Raw genomic sequence first — 19,711 nt, forward strand, 5'->3', positions numbered from 1 at the left:
GGACTTTCTTCTTCTTCTTGCTCTTATTATTATTATTATTATTATAATTATCATAATTATTATAATTATATTATTATAATTATTATAATTATTATTATTATTATTATTATTTTTCGTCTTCTTTCTCCTCCTCCCCCTCGAATAAAAAAAAAGCAAATACAGTGTAAAAGAGTCAGAGAGATAGAGAGTGAGAAAAAGAAAAAAAAAAAAAACAGAGAGAGAGAGAGAGAGAGAAATTCTCAACCAAGAAATATAATGGTACATGCATTAATACATTTCCTATTATTAAGAAAGTGCATTGTTTTTTTATTTCTTTCTTATCGAGCAATATTATTACACTCAATATTTTGCTCATTTATTCCCAAGTTAGCAAAGTAAGTATCGTCCCGTATGCTGTTAGTATTAAACGATGTTTAATTTTTCACGTCACTATTAGAATATGTTTACTATTAGCACTCTTAGCATATGTTGTTTACACTTGTCACTCTTAAAACATATATATATATATATAGTAAGTTTATCAGTTTCTGTGGATTCCTCGACTCTATTGAAATTATGATCAAGTTTCAAATATGATGTCTATAGAATAAATTCTCCCAATGCATGCACATTTTGCGTGTCTTTTTTCTAGGATTTGGGAACGTGCTCAAGTTTTTCTTTTAACATTTTTAATTCATTTTATTTCCTATATGAAGTGATGATGTCATTCTATATATCAAAGACAGTGTAAAAATACGATTTTTAGCAATGTGTCCCTTATACCGTTGCCAAATATCGTATAGAGTCGTGAGTTTTAGTAGATTCCACCCGAATCATATATAACTCCTTTTTCAAACATCATTTCAATTTACAATTGTCGGTTAACTACAAAAATTCATGGACAGAAAAGATCGATCGGTACGATAAGAGTTCGTTTACAAAATGACCTAACGATCTAAACTAAAATTTCGAATGCGCTATAGTTATATATAAGCCTGATGCACTACACAGAATTGTGACTTGTTAGGAATTAATTAATCTCTTTTTCTCTCTTTCATACTATAAGAGAGACTAGGGAGACGAGGGTTTTGTAATATCGAAACCTATGCCTACTACAAATTTTATAATAACCCACTAAATTTCCATGCACATTATATATTTCAAATATTGTGCACACACACACACACCACCACCAACATGTTTCTTTTGCAACTTTCCAGCATTTTTAGAAGCTTGAGTATGGCTTGGATTTAATTAATCAATTATTCATTATTACTAGATTCTGCAAGAGATTCGATTCCAAGATATATAAGATATATCCAAATTGGATATTTCACAATGTTTGCACAATTTGGCAAATTATACGATCTATAGGTCACATTCATGTCAACAGGGTCACGATCAAAAGAAAATAAAACAAGACGGCAAGAGAAAAAGAAATTGAGAGTGACCGTAGTTAGTTGGGAGACGTATCCCTGATCTGTAGGTATTATGCCTTTACTGACTGAGCACTCAATGCAAATACGAGCACCCAGTAATGGTTAAAGTATAATTTATCGCACTGGAAATTGAACCCCGTTATACTGGATATATAATGATCGATTTTTTTTTTTTTTTTTCATTACTTTTGCCGGTAATTAGATATAGGACGGGGATATTTCATTGTTGAATTTTGCAAATTTGATTCCTTAGTAAAGCTTTCGATAAGAAAACAATTTTTGTGGCGGCGTAAAGGGCGACTTCAATGTGCATACGCGTGAAACTTATTGTGCCCGGCTATTGAAGGCGATTTAAATACTTATAGAATTTATGTGATATCCGTTCCGATGCGTAAACCTAAATCTAATACTCTTTGCACGAACAAATTTGTTTTTAAATTGACTTATACGCTTTTGCATCTCTATCTCAGACAAATTTTCTCAATAATTTTCATAACAATCAACTAAATATACAGACAATGAAAATTTCGGATATACTAAAGTACATTTTTATGTTAAGAATTAACAAAAAAAAAAAATAAAATGCAACTGTCCCAACTGTCTATCTATCATCTATATCGTCTCACTTGCCTATAATAGCGCATACCTTTCAAATTATATTTAAGAGTTATTGGGCGGAAATTTATAAATAATTGTGTCACCTAGAAATTTTATCTACTTCAGCTTGTATATATATATATATATATATATATATGTTGCCTTTTTGAAATTTGCTGAGAGGGCGGCAAGCCCAAGAAGGTGAAAGGTAAACATTCGCGATCAATTATACCCTTTTAAATACATTACAACATACATGGTCATGTGTCTGTGTTATGTGAACGGATACTTCTTGATCACAATAACAATGTTGAACATAATTTGAATCAATAAATTCGATTCTTGACACCAAAACTACATTTCACGAAATACAATGCGATTAAATGCTTTCTATTCAATCAATTCTTTAAAGAATGCATAACAACATCAGGAACAATTCTGTTTCTCGCGGAAATTATGTTAATAATCATCACCCAATAACCCCAAGGCTATTGCAAGGACTTTTACATTTGAAATTTGAATTCAATATAATGAAGCTGGAAGACTCGGTCAAGATATGTAGACTTCGAAAGTGATGCCAACTTCATTAATTTTCTAAGTTTGCCGTTTATTGTCACCACATTTTCATTGCCATTTAGTTTTTCTATTTTATTTTATTTTTTTTTTTTTTTGCCTTTCCATTGCTCCTTTTGATGTCGTTGAACTTGTTTCAAATGAGTCAGACACGTTAATTACTTGCCACTGAATTTCTCACTGACGCGTTTCAAAAATTTAACAAAACAATTGTTAATTCATATTCATTGAGGCAATCATTAATTGCAAAGATTTATCGGTTAATGGGAAGATCATATGTTTTAAAAAAAAAAAAAGCCTAAACCTATAAAATTTAATTCTCTTTTGTCTGTTTTCATTGCAGACTCCACATTTTTTACTTTCCTTTACACAACTACTAATATACCAATCAAATTCATAGAATTCATTCCGGGTAGACTTACGATCACAATACAGATAAAGCATGTCTCTTATTATCAGTTCTTATTAGAATAGCGGAGAAATTATCTTCCACGAAGAGTAAAGTCAGGTAAGTCTAAAAAACTATGCAGTCGTAAGCTGACTATTTATGATATCCCACATGGCAAAAAATGGCGGATCCAAAAAAAAAAATGAATAAATAAAACAAGTAAGAACATTGTAGTCGCATAAGGCCGACTATTACACACTCTACTCCACATTGTCTAACACAATCCTTATTCTTATTACAGAACACAAAGATCATATCTTGCTATTATATCAAGGCATACCTTTCATCTCCGTACTTATGGGGAAGCGGGCTCAAAAAGCAACCTAATTGCGTTATAATCGTAGTATAAGTTTAATCCCCCCCATAGGGCAGGATCGAAAAGTAGATGATCCAAATTTTGTAAAATTCATTTTTATATAAAATCACTGTTGTGAGTCAATTTTCGTCACCATACATTAAAACTTAGACTTCGCTGCTCTACAATAGATCGATTTTCGTGAAAATACTTGCTAGAAAGCGATCCAAAAAATAGGCAGAGATAGTCCAAAGTTGGTACAGTTAATTTTTGATGTTGAATTACTATTACGATATAATTTCCATTATGAACCAATGGAAATTATGCCTTTTGCCGTTTTCTTTATATGAGAGCGCGTTCAAAGATTGCCTCAGCCCACAACAATACTACTACCTAGCGACTTTTGCTGATGAAATTTTAAAAATTGCCATTTTTTTTGCAGTATAATGATTTTTCAGAACAGGGCATTACATGGGGCGTGGTCGAAAAAGTGGACCGATACGAATCATTTTCAATAGCGTCCGTCCTTGGATGAAAACACGTCGCTATAGCAAATTTCATCGCAATATCTTAAAAATTTCGATTTGTAGATTGAACGCAAATTTACATGGACCGTCATCAGACGGACAGAGGGACAGAAAGGCTTAGACCCACTCAGATAACGATGCTCAATCGATCTCTACAATAAAAGACGGGTCTACTTTAAGCCCTTCTGAGTGTTACATATGTCCGCACTAACTTAATACACCCTGTATCACAGTTGGCGTAGGGTATAAATATTGGCCCATATGTTCAAAAAATATTCGCTAAAAGTGTAATATACGAAGAGCATTACGTATAAAATTGCAGTTGACATGACACACCCGAAGAGTAACATATTTAATAAAATATACCCGGGAGGGAGTGCAATAACAAGCAATAACACAAGAAAGAATTTTTAAGTAACGAACAATGCTAACAAAAAGAAAAACAAAAAAAGTAGTTTCTCTAAGCGCACGTTTGTTCATTATAGCCGTGATTCAAGCAAAACAGAGGTAGCAGCCGGTAGTGCCAGTAATTTATCAAATCTACAGTACCCCCTCTCCTGTTACCTATGTATATAAAAAAAAAAAAAAAGAGTTGTAATTTTCATATATTTTTATCTAAGTGATAGCTAACCAAGATCCGCACCAAAGGTGGCGATTTGTTTACCGAAGCTTTAAACATCTCAAAAAAAAAAAAAAAAAAGAAGCAAATTGACATCTTTTTGCTTGTTCCTTTTATGAATTATTCATCAAACCTAAGTTAAGCACTAAATATTTATCACTTGACACCAACCGTACGTGAGTAAATAAAATCAAATATGTATATATTCGTTGTTGCCTCTACAACATTCAGAGGTCACGATGATCTTTTACCATATCAAGTAAAATTGAATTGCGCGCAGTAAAAAATAAAAAATAAACGGAAGAAAGGCGAAGAACAAAGACTCTTTACGTTCTTTTTAATGTAAACTATTTGACGAACGAACTCATGCCGATAAGGCATAAATTTATTAAGCAATTATTTTGTCCAATTTGTCGCAAGAGACGTTGCATTTAAAATACAAAAAACGAAAAATGAAGAATTTAAGGGAAACCATGTAACTGTTACCTACGCAAAACGAATAAAAGAAGATATCAATTCGCGGAACAACGGTACCTAGTGGTGAAAACTATTATTAATGAATTCTGCTTCCATTATTCTAAAATTCGTGGCGACAAACTTTATAAAATTTATTTTATGCACGCAACTAAATTAATTTCTCATATTTGTGGAGTCAGCGGTTCGTTTTGCAATGAATTCGATCAATTAAACTGATTGTAAAAAATATGATTTAAAATAAAATTGAAAAGAAAATAAAAAAATATATATATATTTTTACTTGGAGATTTCATACAATTATTTTTTCTAACAAGAGATGCAAATAACCTTTAGAAAATGAAACGTATTAGAAGCAACGAAAAAATGAAAACAAAGCAAGCACAATGATGGCAATTCCAACAGTGGAGTTTTTACGTAGACATGAAGAAAAAAAAAAAAAAAAGGAAAAAGAATTTAGAAAAATTCAGAAAACAACGACGCAGCACATAAAGCGCATGAAATCTTGTCGCAAATTTCTTTTACAACAGTTTTCATACATTTTGTTTCCATTTATTCAAGTCAATCTCACCTTCTTTCTTTCTCTTATTTATATATCTATATATATTATATTATATATATATACATATATATATATATAATGTGTGTACATATATATGTATATGATGTAATAAATATTTATTTTATATCTTGTGTAACATACGACTTGAAATTTTTTAATGATATTAAGGAATAAAAACTTGCGAGGAAATTTCTGTTTCTACACCACAAAAAAGAACGATAGTTTTATTCTTATTTAATAATTTCGGCTTTTCTTCTTAATTTCTTTGTACAGTTATTCCATTGTTTAGACTTTAAAGAGGAAAAGAGATAACACTATACAAGCGCACATGTTTGATGGCGCGGTTAAATGAAAAAGAACTCACAACAGTACTTTCTATTGTGAATGATCATACGAATTAAAAGGAAAAGTGGTAAGAACGAAATAATGGAATAAAAATATGTAATGTAATAAAATTTATAGACATTTTTTTTTTTATAATATTTACACATACGCTGCAATTTGTTTTTATTTACTTATTATTATTAAATGCGTATGTATCAATTATTAATAACAAAACTTACCTCCATGCTCAACAGTTATTGTGTAGCAAGATATTTTGAAAGTAGAAATATAAATTATCAAACTTTTTCTAGTTTAGTTGCTGAATTTCTAAATATTTTCCAAGAATTCTCACTTTTACACCCTCTTTTTTCCTTTTATTTCATTGCACACACAAATGCACTTTTAACAGAAGGTTGCTACGGCAGCCGTTGCTGCTAGTACTTCTGTTATTGGTCTCTGTATGTACCCGCTGACGCACTTACTCCACTCTTACTATCACTATTACACTTAGCAATGACTATCTTTATTGCGGGAATTAAAAAACAACAAAGCCGCAGCAGATATTCCAGTCCATCCCTTCGTACGCAATTTCTTTTTTCCTTTTTTTTTATTATTAAACAAACACTCAACAATTTTTCCAAACGTCTTTTAATTGACTTTTTCTGTGAATGTATAACATGTTTAGTTTTTCTTTATTTCTTTAGAAAGGAACACACGTCCAGATTAGAACTAGCGACTCCCAGCAAATTGGAAGTCATTAGTAGTTATAAAGGAAAAAAGACAAATTGACACAATTACAGCAATTTCGCCCAACAAATTTTCACTTGCCTGAAATATGTACAAAATTCACACTTTAAACCATAAACTATTCATGTGTCACTATTTGCTTAATTATTGTTAATTGTTTAAGTATATTTTATAAAATTTTCATCAAAAAATTACACTTATTTTCAGATTTTTTTTTTTTTACATTACGAAAAATTGTTGACGAAAAATGCGACCGAAAATGAAACACGAAACTTCTTCAGCATTCGTCGGGTCAACAGAGTTACCGTTTGCGATTTATATCTTCCATAAGTATTATTCAGCATATTGTAAAAAAGGAACATTATTACTTTTGAGAAATTAAGGAATTTAAAAGAAAAGAACTTTCCCAGTATTTTCTTTAATACTTATAAATAATTTTCACTTGGCGGAACTCACAAAATGCTAATCAATTTTTTAATGCTTGTCAAGCAGCAAATAAATTGCTGTTACAATGACAGTGTTGCCCTGTAACTCTTGCAAAAATTGCCTTCTTTTATTTTTGTATAAAGCCTCCTAAGAGGCAAACTTCTTTTTTAATTTACATAGATAGGTATTACGTTGTAGCAGCAATTAAAAGTACATGCGCTGTTCAATGATAAAGACGTAATCTTTTTGTTAACAGTACGATGCTGTGCAATTAACATTATATCTTACTGTGAACGTTTTAGTAAGGCTTGCTAAAAATTAGACAATGAAAAAACAAATCCTTTGAGAAATGTATAAATACTTCATCAAATTTTTAATATATATTTTTTTCACATTTATTTACGATGCGAATTTATTGCATGACTGTAGCGAAAGGAAATTTCATATAATATAATTTCTTTGAGAATTTACCGTTTTTGAAATATTTATATACAATATACAGGCGTCCCTCGTATCACATGGTACTTGTAAAACATAATTTTGATATTACACGATACAAAACTTGCAACAATTATGGCACGGTTTCGCTAAAACAATAAGGAGACTTTCAACCAATTTAAAAAAAAAAAAGATTAACCGTAATTTTTATAAAAATTCAATATGTTTTCGCGATCATTATTCTTTGAACATATTTTTCGTTTTCGCATTTTGTTATAATGTTGAATTTCATTCTTTTTTTTATAAAAACTTTAAGTTAACTTACTTTTTCATTTACATGTGCATTCGGAATAAAATTTCGTATTAAAATTTTGATCATAAAATTTTACACCTTAATACCTGATGTCGATACAACACGATTATTCTGATATACGTTATATCTAATTTTAAATTTTACTCTTCTATACGACATTTTACTTTAAATAAAATAATAAATGAATTTCGTATATCATTGTTTCGACACAGTACTGTACGAATTAATCGTATTAAGCCAGGATTGTATATGTCATGTGTATATAAATTTATTAGTAGATATATATGTACCAATTATGCATATGAGTAACAAATTTTACTTATGACGGGTTTTCTTTAAAGCCGTAAACCGAAACAAACATAAGCGATTGAAGAAAAAATAAGTAGACAATTGCATCTGGCAACAAGTGAAGAATCGTCCTTATTTCAAATGGATACTACATGAAGTTATAATGTTCCATTTTTATATATCGAATATTTATATAACTTTAATGAGTATTATGATAGATAGATAACATTTTAACTTTTCTATCATCGAAAATTCAAAAAGCTCACGAACAAGAAAGAAATCCTTGGCTGACTAAGAGAAAATATATTATTTACAGTACAATACTTTCTTGCTGATGGATGTTTTCTAAATATTCCAATTGGAATAAAATCATAGCGTTGCTGAATGTAATATATGACAAAAGCATTTTGCGTATGCCAAGATCATTTACTAAATAGATGTAATTTATTGCATAAGGTTTATTAAATAATCGGATGTAAATATGCGATGTAAGTGTAAGAGAAAGATATGGGTAACATGAAAGCGTACAGAAGTTTTGTCTACGTTAGGTTTTCGATTTTAAACCAACTACATTGCGCCAATTTACTTAAACAATTTTGTATCTCTCGGCCATCATATTTATCTTTTCGAAGAGGTTTCAGTTGTACTTGCGTTGTACTTTCTCATTGCAAGATTTTATAAGCGATAAAAACAAATATCGGTGTCAAATTTTCGTTGTAATCATAATTTGCAGATTTCAGAGAGCCAAATATATTCAGAGTTGGACAGATATTATTAAATCAACTTTGAATCTGATATACTTTGCCTATTTGCTTAGTTATTTATTGCAAATATTTTAAGGGCGTTATCACACAACCATATAATTAGATTTTTGGAAATGGAGATAGAGAAAGCATAAAAGCAGAACAAATTTTCTCAAATAAACAAGGAAACGCGCAACTGAATATCCGAAGGGTATATTGGTGAACCTTGAATAACAACCACCTTTAACGAATATTTTCACGTAAAGAATGGGGGTTTATGCCTATTGTGAATTGTACATGGCTTTGGCGAATAATTGTGAGCAATTTTAGATGGACACATGCTGCACTTGCTACGCCTCGATAATAAAAATGCATTATAATTTTTTTTCCAATTTTCTATACTTATATTAATTTCTAGCCATCGAGACCTTATAAATAGACTATTGTAGACTATTTTTTTAAAACGACTTCGAATTGAATGTAAGGGTTAAAATATTACCTGTTATATAAATTTTCGCGACTTTGTGAATTTCAATGATGTATACATGAACACCCAATTACTTATCAAGAAACCATATCACTCAGTGAGGTTTACGGTTCATGTTTCAAAATATAGCATATTTAATGACCGAATTTGATATGTTACGAATTCTGCTAAGAATTAAATTGAAAATCGCCTTAATCTGCAGAATTTCGAAAGTTCGACGTAGACTGTGTTATAACAGAATGTGTGTGTTTACAATTTGAACTCAAGGTAAATAGTAAGCTGACTTTACTTCTTTCTATATCTTTGTTTTTTCGGACATTTTCCCTTTTATTGTTAGATATCTTATTGCTGCTTATTAATTTTTGATAGGACAAAAACCTTGTCATGATGGAGGAACAACCTTAATTCAAATTGCTTCATTCTTTGCTACTACTACTGTACGCGCGAATTCGTCTCAACAATTAATGCCAAGACTTGCAGTTAAACATCGAAATTAAGATAAGATTGTTTAGATGCAAGTTTTTTTTCGCTTTATCATGTTACAAAATCGTAGTAGCATGTACATTTATTATTGTAAACAAAATGCAATTTTATATAGTGACGAAATCAATCGCTTTCTTAATTAAATAGCGACACTCTTAAGAAAAACAAAAAATTTTAGTTGCAAAAATAAACGCAAAAGAAAAGATCACCTAAAGTTTCTCATTCGAAAACTATATCCATCATGTCCAGAATAGCAATGACGTAGCCATAACGATGCAAGCCACAGCTACATATGGTGATTTACGCTCGCCAATACGAGCTAATTTCCAGAAAACCCCCAAAAATCTAAAGTTATACAAATAGTAGAATTCATTTAACTTTGTTTACTATAAAAGGAGCGTACCCGGTCTTATTGCGATCCATTATGCTGGGAAAAAGCGAACGTAGATAGGCACAGGTACATATCATCAATAAAATTACCGACAACAAACTTTGAAAATTGAAGAGAGCACTCTGAATAATATTGAAAACACCGTTAAATCTTTCAAGAAATTATAACTAATTGTACTATTATTCTTTTACCATTACTCAGCTTGAATACTAAAAAAAAAGAAAGAAATTAAAACCCGCACAAAAGAGCTTTGTTGTCACTTAACCCAAAATGACTATTCACAATAATTGTTTACATTAATCAATCCAAACATTGAAAGATTTACACAAAGGTTGTTGCCAGCATTCATTATTAGTATAACCTGTTGCAAAAAAAAAAACCAATTCACATAATACGTCATACACTTCTGGGCATGGCAACTTTGCCTATACTAAGCAAAACGTGCTTACAAATTTTCTTCGTTTAAATAAAAGTATGGGCATGAGCAATAGGAATATTTTAAAGCGTTCTAAATATTATAATTTTAATTAAAATTGTATTTAGTTGTTTTGTTATTTGAAACGTTAAGTGAACTACGTAAACCAGTAAATTTGAGACTGCCGTAAAGCGAAAAAATTCTCGTTTGTTTTTTGTTTTTATATTGCTTTGGAAATGACCAATTTCAAAGCTTTAAATGTAAAAAAATATCCTAAAGCTGGGAAGGTAGTAACGCCGGATACTGAATATTGGAAAAAACTAAGCGTAAGTTTAATATACAGTAATAGTCGTCCATCAATATTTCAAAAATTTTGCTTTACAGGTGCCAACGCTAGTCAAAGAATTTGGAGCGATCGATTTTGTAGATTTCAACCCCATAGAACCGCATTACTTTGCTGTTACTTGCTCAGTGCGTGTACAAATTTACAATCCTATAACTAAGTTAGTAGTAAAAAATCTCAATCGTTTTCAAGAAACTGCATACGGCGGAACATTTCGTCGAGATGGCCGTTTGTTGGTAGCTGGTGATGAACAAGGTCTAGTCAAATTATTTGATACTTCCACCAAAAATGTTTTGCGCTTATTTAAGGGTCATAAAGCTCCCGTTCATCGTGTAAATTTCACTGCAGATCTCTTGCATATAGCTAGTTTCTCTGATGATAAGACCGTAAAATTATGGGATATAACTAATGAAAAATCACTGCATACCTTCAGTGATCATCACGATTACGTGCGCGCTGGTGCTGTCAATCCAGTATCAGCAAATGTTATTATTTCTGGTGGATACGATGGCAAAATTAAAGTATACGATACTCGAACGCAACAACCAACCTTAAATATTGATCATGGCTGTCCTGTAGAGTCTTTACTTTTCTTGCCTACAGGTGGTATATTCCTTAGCGCTGGCGGTACTGAAGTGCGTGTTTGGGACATTTTTGCCGGCTGTCGATTATTAGCAAAATTGTCTCAACATCATAAAACCGTTACTTGTCTACGTTTGGGTTCTAATGGCAAACGTATATTATCTGGAGGATTGGATCGTCATATAAAAATTTATGATGTTGCTTCTTATGAAACTGTACATACATTAGACTTTTCCAATTCTATACTTAGTTTGGGAGTGGCTCCCAATGATCAAACCGTAGTAGCTGGTATGGTCGACGGCTTAATTTCGATACAGAATATGGAAACCGGTCACGAAAAGGAACGACAACAACAACGGCAACGCAAACATGTTTTTAATAAATTTGCTGAACGCGCCGATCTGGCTGTGGATCATCAAATTGTGATTGCAAAACAACCTGCTTTATCAAATTATGATCGTTTCTTACGTCGATATGAATACGGGAATTGTTTGACTTGTGTACTACCTCCAGTCGTTTCCAAGTTCCATCCTGAAATTACTGTCAGCGTTATGCAAGAGCTAATACATCGTAAGGGTTTGCACCGTGCATTGGCTGGACGCTCCCAGGATTCGTTGTCATCTATAATATACTTTATAAATCGACACATTGGCGAACAACGATTTATGCGTGTGCTTATTGATGTCGCCGCAATTCTATTAGATGTTTATGAGGACAAATTGTGCGAATTTACCGGCCAATTGGTTCGGAATTTCATGCAACTAAGCGAGACGTTGAAACGTGAAACTGCTCTTACATACAATTTGCTAGAGTTACAAGGTTCTCTAGAACTGTTAATGGCTGCTTCCGACGTTTCAACTAATAATGATGAAATGGTGCATTTCATTAAGGATGGCAACAACCCCACAAATATCAAACAATCGGCTATGGCACAACAAAGTTCAATCCTAATGGTTTAGCAATCGAATTGGCCATACATTCTCGCTAAAAGATTTATTTTGCGCCATTTGGAACTGACTGAGAACCTCGATTAATTAAAGCAAGAAAAAAAAATGCTACTTTAACTGAAAATATGTTAGTGCCTCTTAATTGTAAGCATAAACTGTCTTCGTCATTCCGTTCAATTGTCTTTATGCACTTCGAGAACGCTTATATCCCATGATTAGAGATTTAATAAAATTGTTTAAATTGAGCATATTTATGCATTACTAGCGAAAAGAAAAAATATGCAAAATCCGTCTATTCGTTTAAATAAATAAATCGAATATATATTTTATAGCCGTCATCGAAGGTAAAATGGCGAATAGAAGAAGAAGAAGAATACACTAACTTTGTAGTAATTGAATTGGCAGTTACATAAATAAACCTTACTCGTATGCTATAAGGAACACATTTAGTCGCGTTTCTTTAAATATGCATTATATTTTGAACTTTCGTAAAATATTAAATAGAAAGGTGAAATTTCCAAGTCATTGTAATCCCAAGAAAAATGTTACGATTGTCAATACCATTCATGCAACCGATCACAAACACTGATCTACCGTTTAATACAAATTTTGTGAAAGCCATTTGAAATCTCTGTACAAATATTTTTTCGATCCATTCATTCACTTTTAATGATATTTATTTTATATTAACATTGTGATTATCAGACACATTGGTCAGAGTTAATTTTTCTTCAGAAAAAGTGAAACAAAAAAAACGATATTATTCGTCTCTTCGATTATAAATAAAAGAATTGTCTTTCGGTCAGTTAGATGGTTAGGATTTGATAAGTTATTCAGGAAATCTTCTAAATTGATTTCAATACGATTGATAAAGCCTTTGCAAACTTCTCAAGTTATCGTAGCTGTGCTAAGTATTCTTATGTAAGTAATATATGAATGTTTTCATTCTCTGCTAGTTTTAACCATTGAATTTTGAATGAATCGGGAATGAATTTACCTAAATTTGCCTGTGAATATGTTCCTTTGTTTTGACATTATTAACTAATGTTGTAGCGTTTCGTAGAGTTATGTTAAGGATTATCGCAACGGTCGCGTAGATATTAATCTTTATCGTACATAAAATATTTTTGTATATATATATATATACGCGCGTTTATTTATATGTTTTGTAACTGATAAAATTAAACTTATACATGTTATTGTTATGTTTGCTTTAATAATCTTGTCAGTCGTTCAGTCGGTTAATACATACATAGTTATGCCGACTTTTTTTCTTTTTTTTCTTTTTTATTGCTTATCAATTTACTTGCCTTGTTGTATATGTCTTCTTCAAGTATAAACATGCGTATATGGACGCATACACATATAGATACATTAACTGATTTGTACTTAAAAAATTATTAAATAAATATATTCTTTCATACTCACCACCACCACCACGATCGGAGGATGAAAATATAATGAATTGATTGATACGCTTGTAACACCAAGAATTTGTAAGAAGAAAAGTGCATAGATTAATGGGGTCGAAGGGTGAAGGGGTGAAAAAAAATAAGAAGAAGAAGAAGAAGAAGAAGACGAATATCCTTAAAATGGTCAATGGGTTGATTTGATTTGAAGACATTTTTCAAATGCTTTCACGCATGCGCGCCATGTATTGTTAGGGTGGTTGAACTTTGAAAGGAAAAAGAGCAAAATTTTATATATTCTACACCTCTAATAAGCAGCAATCTCTAGCAGAATGTTACTCGAAATGATGGGTATTCGAGATTCGTTTTAAGAGACACATGGATGTCTCTTACTTGTTTATGACTTTATTTTTTTTATCTTAATATAACGTTCGCTATCCGGCGAATTTTTATATACAGTCGTATTCTTTCCGTTCACATTTCACATTACGCGAAGGCACAAATGCATGTGTATTCGATTCTCTTCGTTTACTCTATTCATCATTTATATAAAGTGTTATAATTGATACAATTTGAAAGAAAGCAGTTCGTCATACAAAATACAAAGATACGAAAAAATAAAAATAAATTTAAAAAAAAATAACGAAATTATGCTGTTGCTTTTATTAGTATGTATTGCTGCAGTTGCATCGCAGGCGTTGGGTAAGTTCAAAAATGTTGAATATAATAAATAAATCGAAAAAAAGAAGGAACAAGAAAAAAAAAAAAAAAAAGGAGAAAAATTAATACAGAAATCAACGTACATTTCAACATACATGCATTGCACGTATTCTATTCCTATTCCATTTTATTCTATTTTATTTTATTCCAACGACTCGTTTAAAGTTAATTATGTGTTTTTGATCGAATCAAAATTCCAAATCTATTTGCCGACCATATATACCATATGCAGATACGAAATTAAGTGACTTAATCGCTAACTGTATTTCTATACTAATATAGCGCGATACATGGAGGCAGATTGAATTCAGGGCAATTAGTTAAAACTGGAAAGAAGGACTGAAGAAGGAAAAACAGCATTATGCAAGCAGGCATACCTCTCTTATACTTTTACTTGGCTTGACGAAATCACTTTTATGTATTGGAAACCTTAATAGCTTCTTAATAGCTATATTTTTGTTTTTGTTGTGATTTAAAAATGATTAGTAGTTTCGAAATTCTTAAGCATAAGATTATTATTAATCTTAATGCAATAAAATATTTAAAAATTTGATAGACGACAAAATAGTTGAGCTGAGCGCATTAATATTTTTGTAGTAGAATTACACATTTTTTTTTTTTTTTTGCTTTACACGCTAAAAATTGAAATTAAACCGTAGAGATAGATAGAATATCATATATATATATATATATATATACATTTGCATTGCGTAGAGCGCGCGCGATATCTGTAAAAAGTTTTATTTATTCTTAGCTGTAGTTAGGTTAGGTTTGAATTGTGTATGTGTGTGTTTGTGTGTGTGTGTGTTTGTGTGTGTGTGTTTGTGTGTGTGTGTGTGTGTGTGTATGTGCATGTGTATGTGTTAACAATTGTAGGTAGGTAATTCTCGTATCTCACTCCCTGTCATATGAGATAATCTCTTAACAATGTGTTCTATCGCATTCAACGCGCAGGTAATATATCAAGTCACATTATAAAGTGTTGTGATGGTGGGAAAACGTACGCAACATCACACAATGATTGCACAAATTACGAAGCTGAAGTTGATAGTATTCCTCCAATTTGGCGTGGACTTTGCCATTCCACTTTCACGGTATGTTGCTCGCGGGAAATACAATCTCAGATGTGCGTTGCTGGTCGATTAGCTGCGTTGCGTGGCTCACGTTGCGACGAAGCGAAAGGCACGACCACAGCTTATGCGGACTGTTGTCGAGCATGTCAAATTGGTCTTGCTGTCAAAGTATCCGGCAATAGTTGTAACGATGAACTGTTCGTTTCATTCGCAAAGGTCGATTCATTTGTTGAATGTTGCGGCAATATAACGAACTCTGAAATTTCGAATACAAACAGCGCTGTCCCTCCGGAAGATGTTAATGCATTTAATGATAATATTAATGAAGATGGCGCCATAATACTTCGTATAGACGATGGTAAGAAGGAAACTATATGTGTATATATATATATATATATATATATATATGTTATAAAATATATTAATTTCTTCACAATTTTAGATATATGTCGAAAGTTTCGCTTATGCGAGCAAATTTGCGAAACAACAAAGGAATCTTATCGATGTAAATGCCATCCAGGTTTTAAGCTTAATCCGAACATGGTTACATGCTCCGCAATTGAGTTACATGAGGAGAGAGACGGTGATGATAATGACGATAATGATGTTAAAATTATAATCGATAAGGAAAGAGTCAGCGGTAAAAGCGAACATAGCTATAAAGGCGAAACAATAGAAGAAGAAGACGAAGAAGACGATGACGAGGACGACGATGACGAACTGCAGCATTCCAATGCATTGCAAGATTTATCTTGTCCAAAAGGTTTTCGAATTGATCCGTCTCGTCATACATGCACCAAAGTTGTTGATGGTATGTATGATGTGTACACAATATTAAATTAATTAAATTGAATTAGATCAACCAAGTAAGAAAATTAATTATGTTCAACTTGAGGGTGAAAGTTCGTAACCCACCATTTGATGTTTGTAAGTTGGTTCGATTATGAGATCTTGCCTTGCGTATGTATAGGATTTTTTTTATTGGCTCGATTGTGATAAATTTTCGACTATTTGCTCTGCATACTTCTTTTAAACCTACTCTGTCGCCATTAATTCACAATAAATATGTCATGCTTCGACTATTTATGTCAATTGTTTTGCCATCACAACTATTCAAAGAATAATTGATAGATTATTGCATAGGACGACTAAAACGGTAAATTATCTTAAAATCCATCTATCGCTATTCGATGTTTCCGACATTTCGAATTTGAAGCCCGGCAAGAATTTATGAACTTTACGGAGTTTTCGATAGCTGCTTCTGGGTGCTTTCAAAATATTGAAAAAAAAAAAAAAAAAAAAATTAATATTAGGTTAGGCACTGTCCATTTTTCCTATATTTGTACGGGCACTACAGCCTGACTGATAGAATATAAATTTTTGTACATTTGCTTGCTATAGTTTACGAGTAATGAGCAAAAAATCAATTTTTTATTCCTTCTGAAAAACGAGAATGACTCTCAGTTTACATGGTACTATAGGCGTGTTCTTCGACTGATTTGGTCCATTTTCAGTACAAACTTGCTTGCAAGAATTTCAAATGTTTCTGCCAAATTTGATATCGAAGCTTCATTTTTGTGGTTAAAGGAATGCTTACAACACATAGACACATGAACATGCTTAGATCGATTCAAGATTTGATGCTGATCAGGATATATATATATATATATATATATATATATATTTATATATTTATATATTGTGGCGTCCCTGAAGATTGCTTCTGGGCATTGCCAACGTTGACAAAATAAATATACTTCCCGACCCCCCCCCTTTCGGGAGTGATGAGAATAAAAAAATTCTTTTAAAAATTGTCCTGTGACGACATTGCCAGGTTGCTTTTGTATTTTGAAATAGGAATTTGTTAAGACTCTTTAACAATTTGTTTTTTTTTTTTTAAATTTTGAAAAATCGCAATCACAGATAATGGCAGTGTAGAAAGTGACGATGAAGCTTACGGCTCAGCTATGAAATGCGCAAAGGGATTTGAATTTATGCAGAAGCTCGGCCGTTGCGTCGATATTGACGAGTGCCTGATCGATGAAAATGCCTGTGATAGCACTCAACGTTGCGTCAACGATATTGGTGGATTCCATTGTGATTGCAAGATCGGTTTCATTTTGGATATTACGCTAAACGCCTGCGTTGATATTAATGAATGTTCTGTTAATAATCACAATTGTTTGGAAACGCAGCGTTGTGACAACACCCACGGTAGTTATGTGTGCACTCGAATTCAAAATTGCGGAACAGGTTACACGCTTAACGCGGATAGTGGCACCTGCGATGATAATGATGAATGCGCCTTGGGCACGCACAATTGCAAGCCCGGATATGAATGCCGAAATACGAAGGGATCGTTCCGTTGTTATCGTAAACATACAACGACAACAAGTACGACGACGACGACGACGACGACGACGACAACAACTACAACTCCGACTACAAGTGCGATTACGACAACAACGGCCCGGCCGCCAATTCATCAGCATAACGAATATTATGAATATAGATATCGGAACGCGACAGGTAGTTTGAGGTACACACCATCGCCATGTGAAACCGGCTTACACAGAAATTATTTGGGAGCTTGTGTTGGTAAGTTTATGAAAAGCAAATGTGACCCGAATAAAGGACGATTAGTAATTAATTGATCGATACTTCAGATATAAACGAATGTCATAATGCCCATATACTCAATCCATGTGGATCCCATAAGCGATGCATTAATACGCATGGATCGTATCGCTGCGAAAACTTACTGCAATGTTCGGCCGGATTTAAATTGAATGCGGACGGAAGCAGATGTATAGGTGTGTTACTGATTATTGAAAATCCTCGCTTTTCTGATATGAAACACATTCATTGTATTTATTTATTCAGAAATCGAAGAATGCTTTCACGGTAGACATGGCGTTGTGCGGGCGAGCTCTGCATGTGGTTGCCCAGCAGGACATTTAGTTGCACGTTTGACCGATGGCTCGACGAGTTGCACGGATGTAAATGAATGTGAATTGAAGGGACCGTCTCTTTGCCCTTCAAATTCCAAATGCATAAACACCCAAGGCTCATATTTCTGTGAATGCAAGCCTGGATTTCAGAAAAGCGTAGAAGCTCTGGGAAATTTATGCTTAGACGTTGACGAGTGTAATGAAATACCCGGACTATGTTCGCAAAAATGTTTAAATTTCTTTGGCGGTTATCGTTGCACTTGCCTAGCTGGCTATGAACTTGGTCCGGATAATCGAACTTGCACGGACGTAGATGAATGCGATATACAAGGGTCATACAAATTATGCATGGGCACTTGCATTAATATTCCGGGAAGTTATGAATGCTCTTGCCCGCGAGGCTATACTTTGGCTAGCGATCGTTTTACTTGTCGTGACATTGATGAATGCTCGAAAGGACAGTTTTGTACCGGTCATCACGATGTTTGTACGAATACGCGAGGCGGCTATAAATGCACTACAATTGTTTGTCCCCCCGGTTACACTCACGATGCCGATCAAAGAACACGTTGTCAACTGAGTAGAGCATGTGAGGCTGACGAGTGTTATACTAAACCATTAGCATATACGTACAATTTTATCACATTGGTTTCGAAATTACCTATACCGCCGGAAGGACGAACTATATTTAGTCTACGCGGTCCCGTCTATTACGATATCGATTTTAGTCAAGTCGAAATCGTGAAAATTGTTTGCGCCGCTAATATCGAGAAAGCAACATATAGCCACTTCAGTACAATTAAAGATAAGCATGAAGTACATTTAAGTCTTAAGCGTCCCCTGGAAGGGCCGCAAGAAATCGAGCTGGAATTAGGTATGACTGTTTTTACAAGAGGACTGCCACGTGGAAAAAGTGTGGCCAGAATATATATTTTGGTGTCGCAGTACACATTCTAGTTCACACCTATGTGTAACATAGGTAAAAATATATGTATATATATAAAAGATTGTTTTTTTTTTTTTTTTAACTCAAAAGTTGATAATTAGTTTGCTTCACAATCGAGAGAAATAATGCATGAAATGAGCTCTGGTTCGCCATTGAGTACAGGCCAGCTTCG

At 32.8% G+C, this 19,711-nt stretch overlaps 4 protein-coding genes across 4 annotated transcripts in view; 2 read left to right on the forward strand and 2 right to left on the reverse strand.

Moving 5' to 3' along the window:
• Positions 1-6,861, reverse strand: part of LOC119644929 — a gene marked incomplete at its 3' end in the record, with an annotated part of 35,205 nt that extends 28,344 nt beyond the window's left edge. Inside the window, exon 1 of the mRNA XM_038044676.1 lies at positions 6,077-6,861. The remainder of the gene's footprint in view (positions 1-6,076) is intronic.
• A 2,419-nt stretch (positions 6,862-9,280) lies between these two features.
• LOC119643240 (protein kish) lies at positions 9,281-10,425 on the reverse strand. Its single transcript, XM_038042586.1, has 3 exons — positions 10,345-10,425; positions 10,166-10,275; positions 9,281-10,107 (listed from the first exon to the last, which is right to left on the reverse strand). Exons 1-3 carry the CDS (start codon positions 10,345-10,347, stop codon positions 10,002-10,004), a joined length of 219 nt encoding a protein of 72 aa, XP_037898514.1. The 5' UTR covers positions 10,348-10,425; the 3' UTR covers positions 9,281-10,001.
• Positions 10,426-10,587: 162 nt separating this feature from the next.
• LOC119643477 (U3 small nucleolar RNA-associated protein 15 homolog) lies at positions 10,588-13,464 on the forward strand. Its single transcript, XM_038042831.1, has 2 exons — positions 10,588-10,894; positions 10,953-13,464. The coding sequence occupies exons 1-2, from the start codon at positions 10,805-10,807 to the stop codon at positions 12,450-12,452; spliced, it is 1,590 nt and encodes a 529-aa protein (XP_037898759.1). The 5' UTR covers positions 10,588-10,804; the 3' UTR covers positions 12,453-13,464.
• A 613-nt stretch (positions 13,465-14,077) lies between these two features.
• LOC119643543 (fibulin-1) lies at positions 14,078-19,585 on the forward strand. Its single transcript, XM_038042927.1, has 6 exons — positions 14,078-14,551; positions 15,524-16,000; positions 16,085-16,453; positions 17,566-18,240; positions 18,309-18,455; positions 18,526-19,585. The coding sequence occupies exons 1-6, from the start codon at positions 14,500-14,502 to the stop codon at positions 19,548-19,550; spliced, it is 2,745 nt and encodes a 914-aa protein (XP_037898855.1). The 5' UTR covers positions 14,078-14,499; the 3' UTR covers positions 19,551-19,585.
• Positions 19,586-19,711: the final 126 nt, after the last annotated feature.

The sequence above is a fragment of the Glossina fuscipes genome, unplaced genomic scaffold, assembly GCF_014805625.2.
Source record: "Glossina fuscipes isolate IAEA_lab_2018 unplaced genomic scaffold, Yale_Gfus_2 0, whole genome shotgun sequence".
NCBI classification, from domain to species: Eukaryota; Metazoa; Arthropoda; class Insecta; order Diptera; family Glossinidae; genus Glossina; species Glossina fuscipes.

Coding starts and splice junctions, on each gene's coding strand:
- LOC119643543 (XM_038042927.1), top strand. CDS start 14,500: ATGCTGTTGCTTTTATTAGTATGTATTGCTGCAGTTGCATCGCAGGCG. Junction 14,552..15,523: donor AGTTGCATCGCAGGCGTTGG/GTAAGTTCAAAA, acceptor TTCAACGCGCAG/GTAATATATCAAGTCACATT. Junction 18,456..18,525: donor GGACGGAAGCAGATGTATAG/GTGTGTTACTGA, acceptor TTATTTATTCAG/AAATCGAAGAATGCTTTCAC.
- LOC119643240 (XM_038042586.1), bottom strand. Junction 10,108..10,165: donor ATGGATCGCAATAAGACCGG/GTACGCTCCTTT, acceptor GTATAACTTTAG/ATTTTTGGGGGTTTTCTGGA.
- LOC119643477 (XM_038042831.1), top strand. CDS start 10,805: ATGACCAATTTCAAAGCTTTAAATGTAAAAAAATATCCTAAAGCTGGG. Junction 10,895..10,952: donor AATATTGGAAAAAACTAAGC/GTAAGTTTAATA, acceptor TTTGCTTTACAG/GTGCCAACGCTAGTCAAAGA.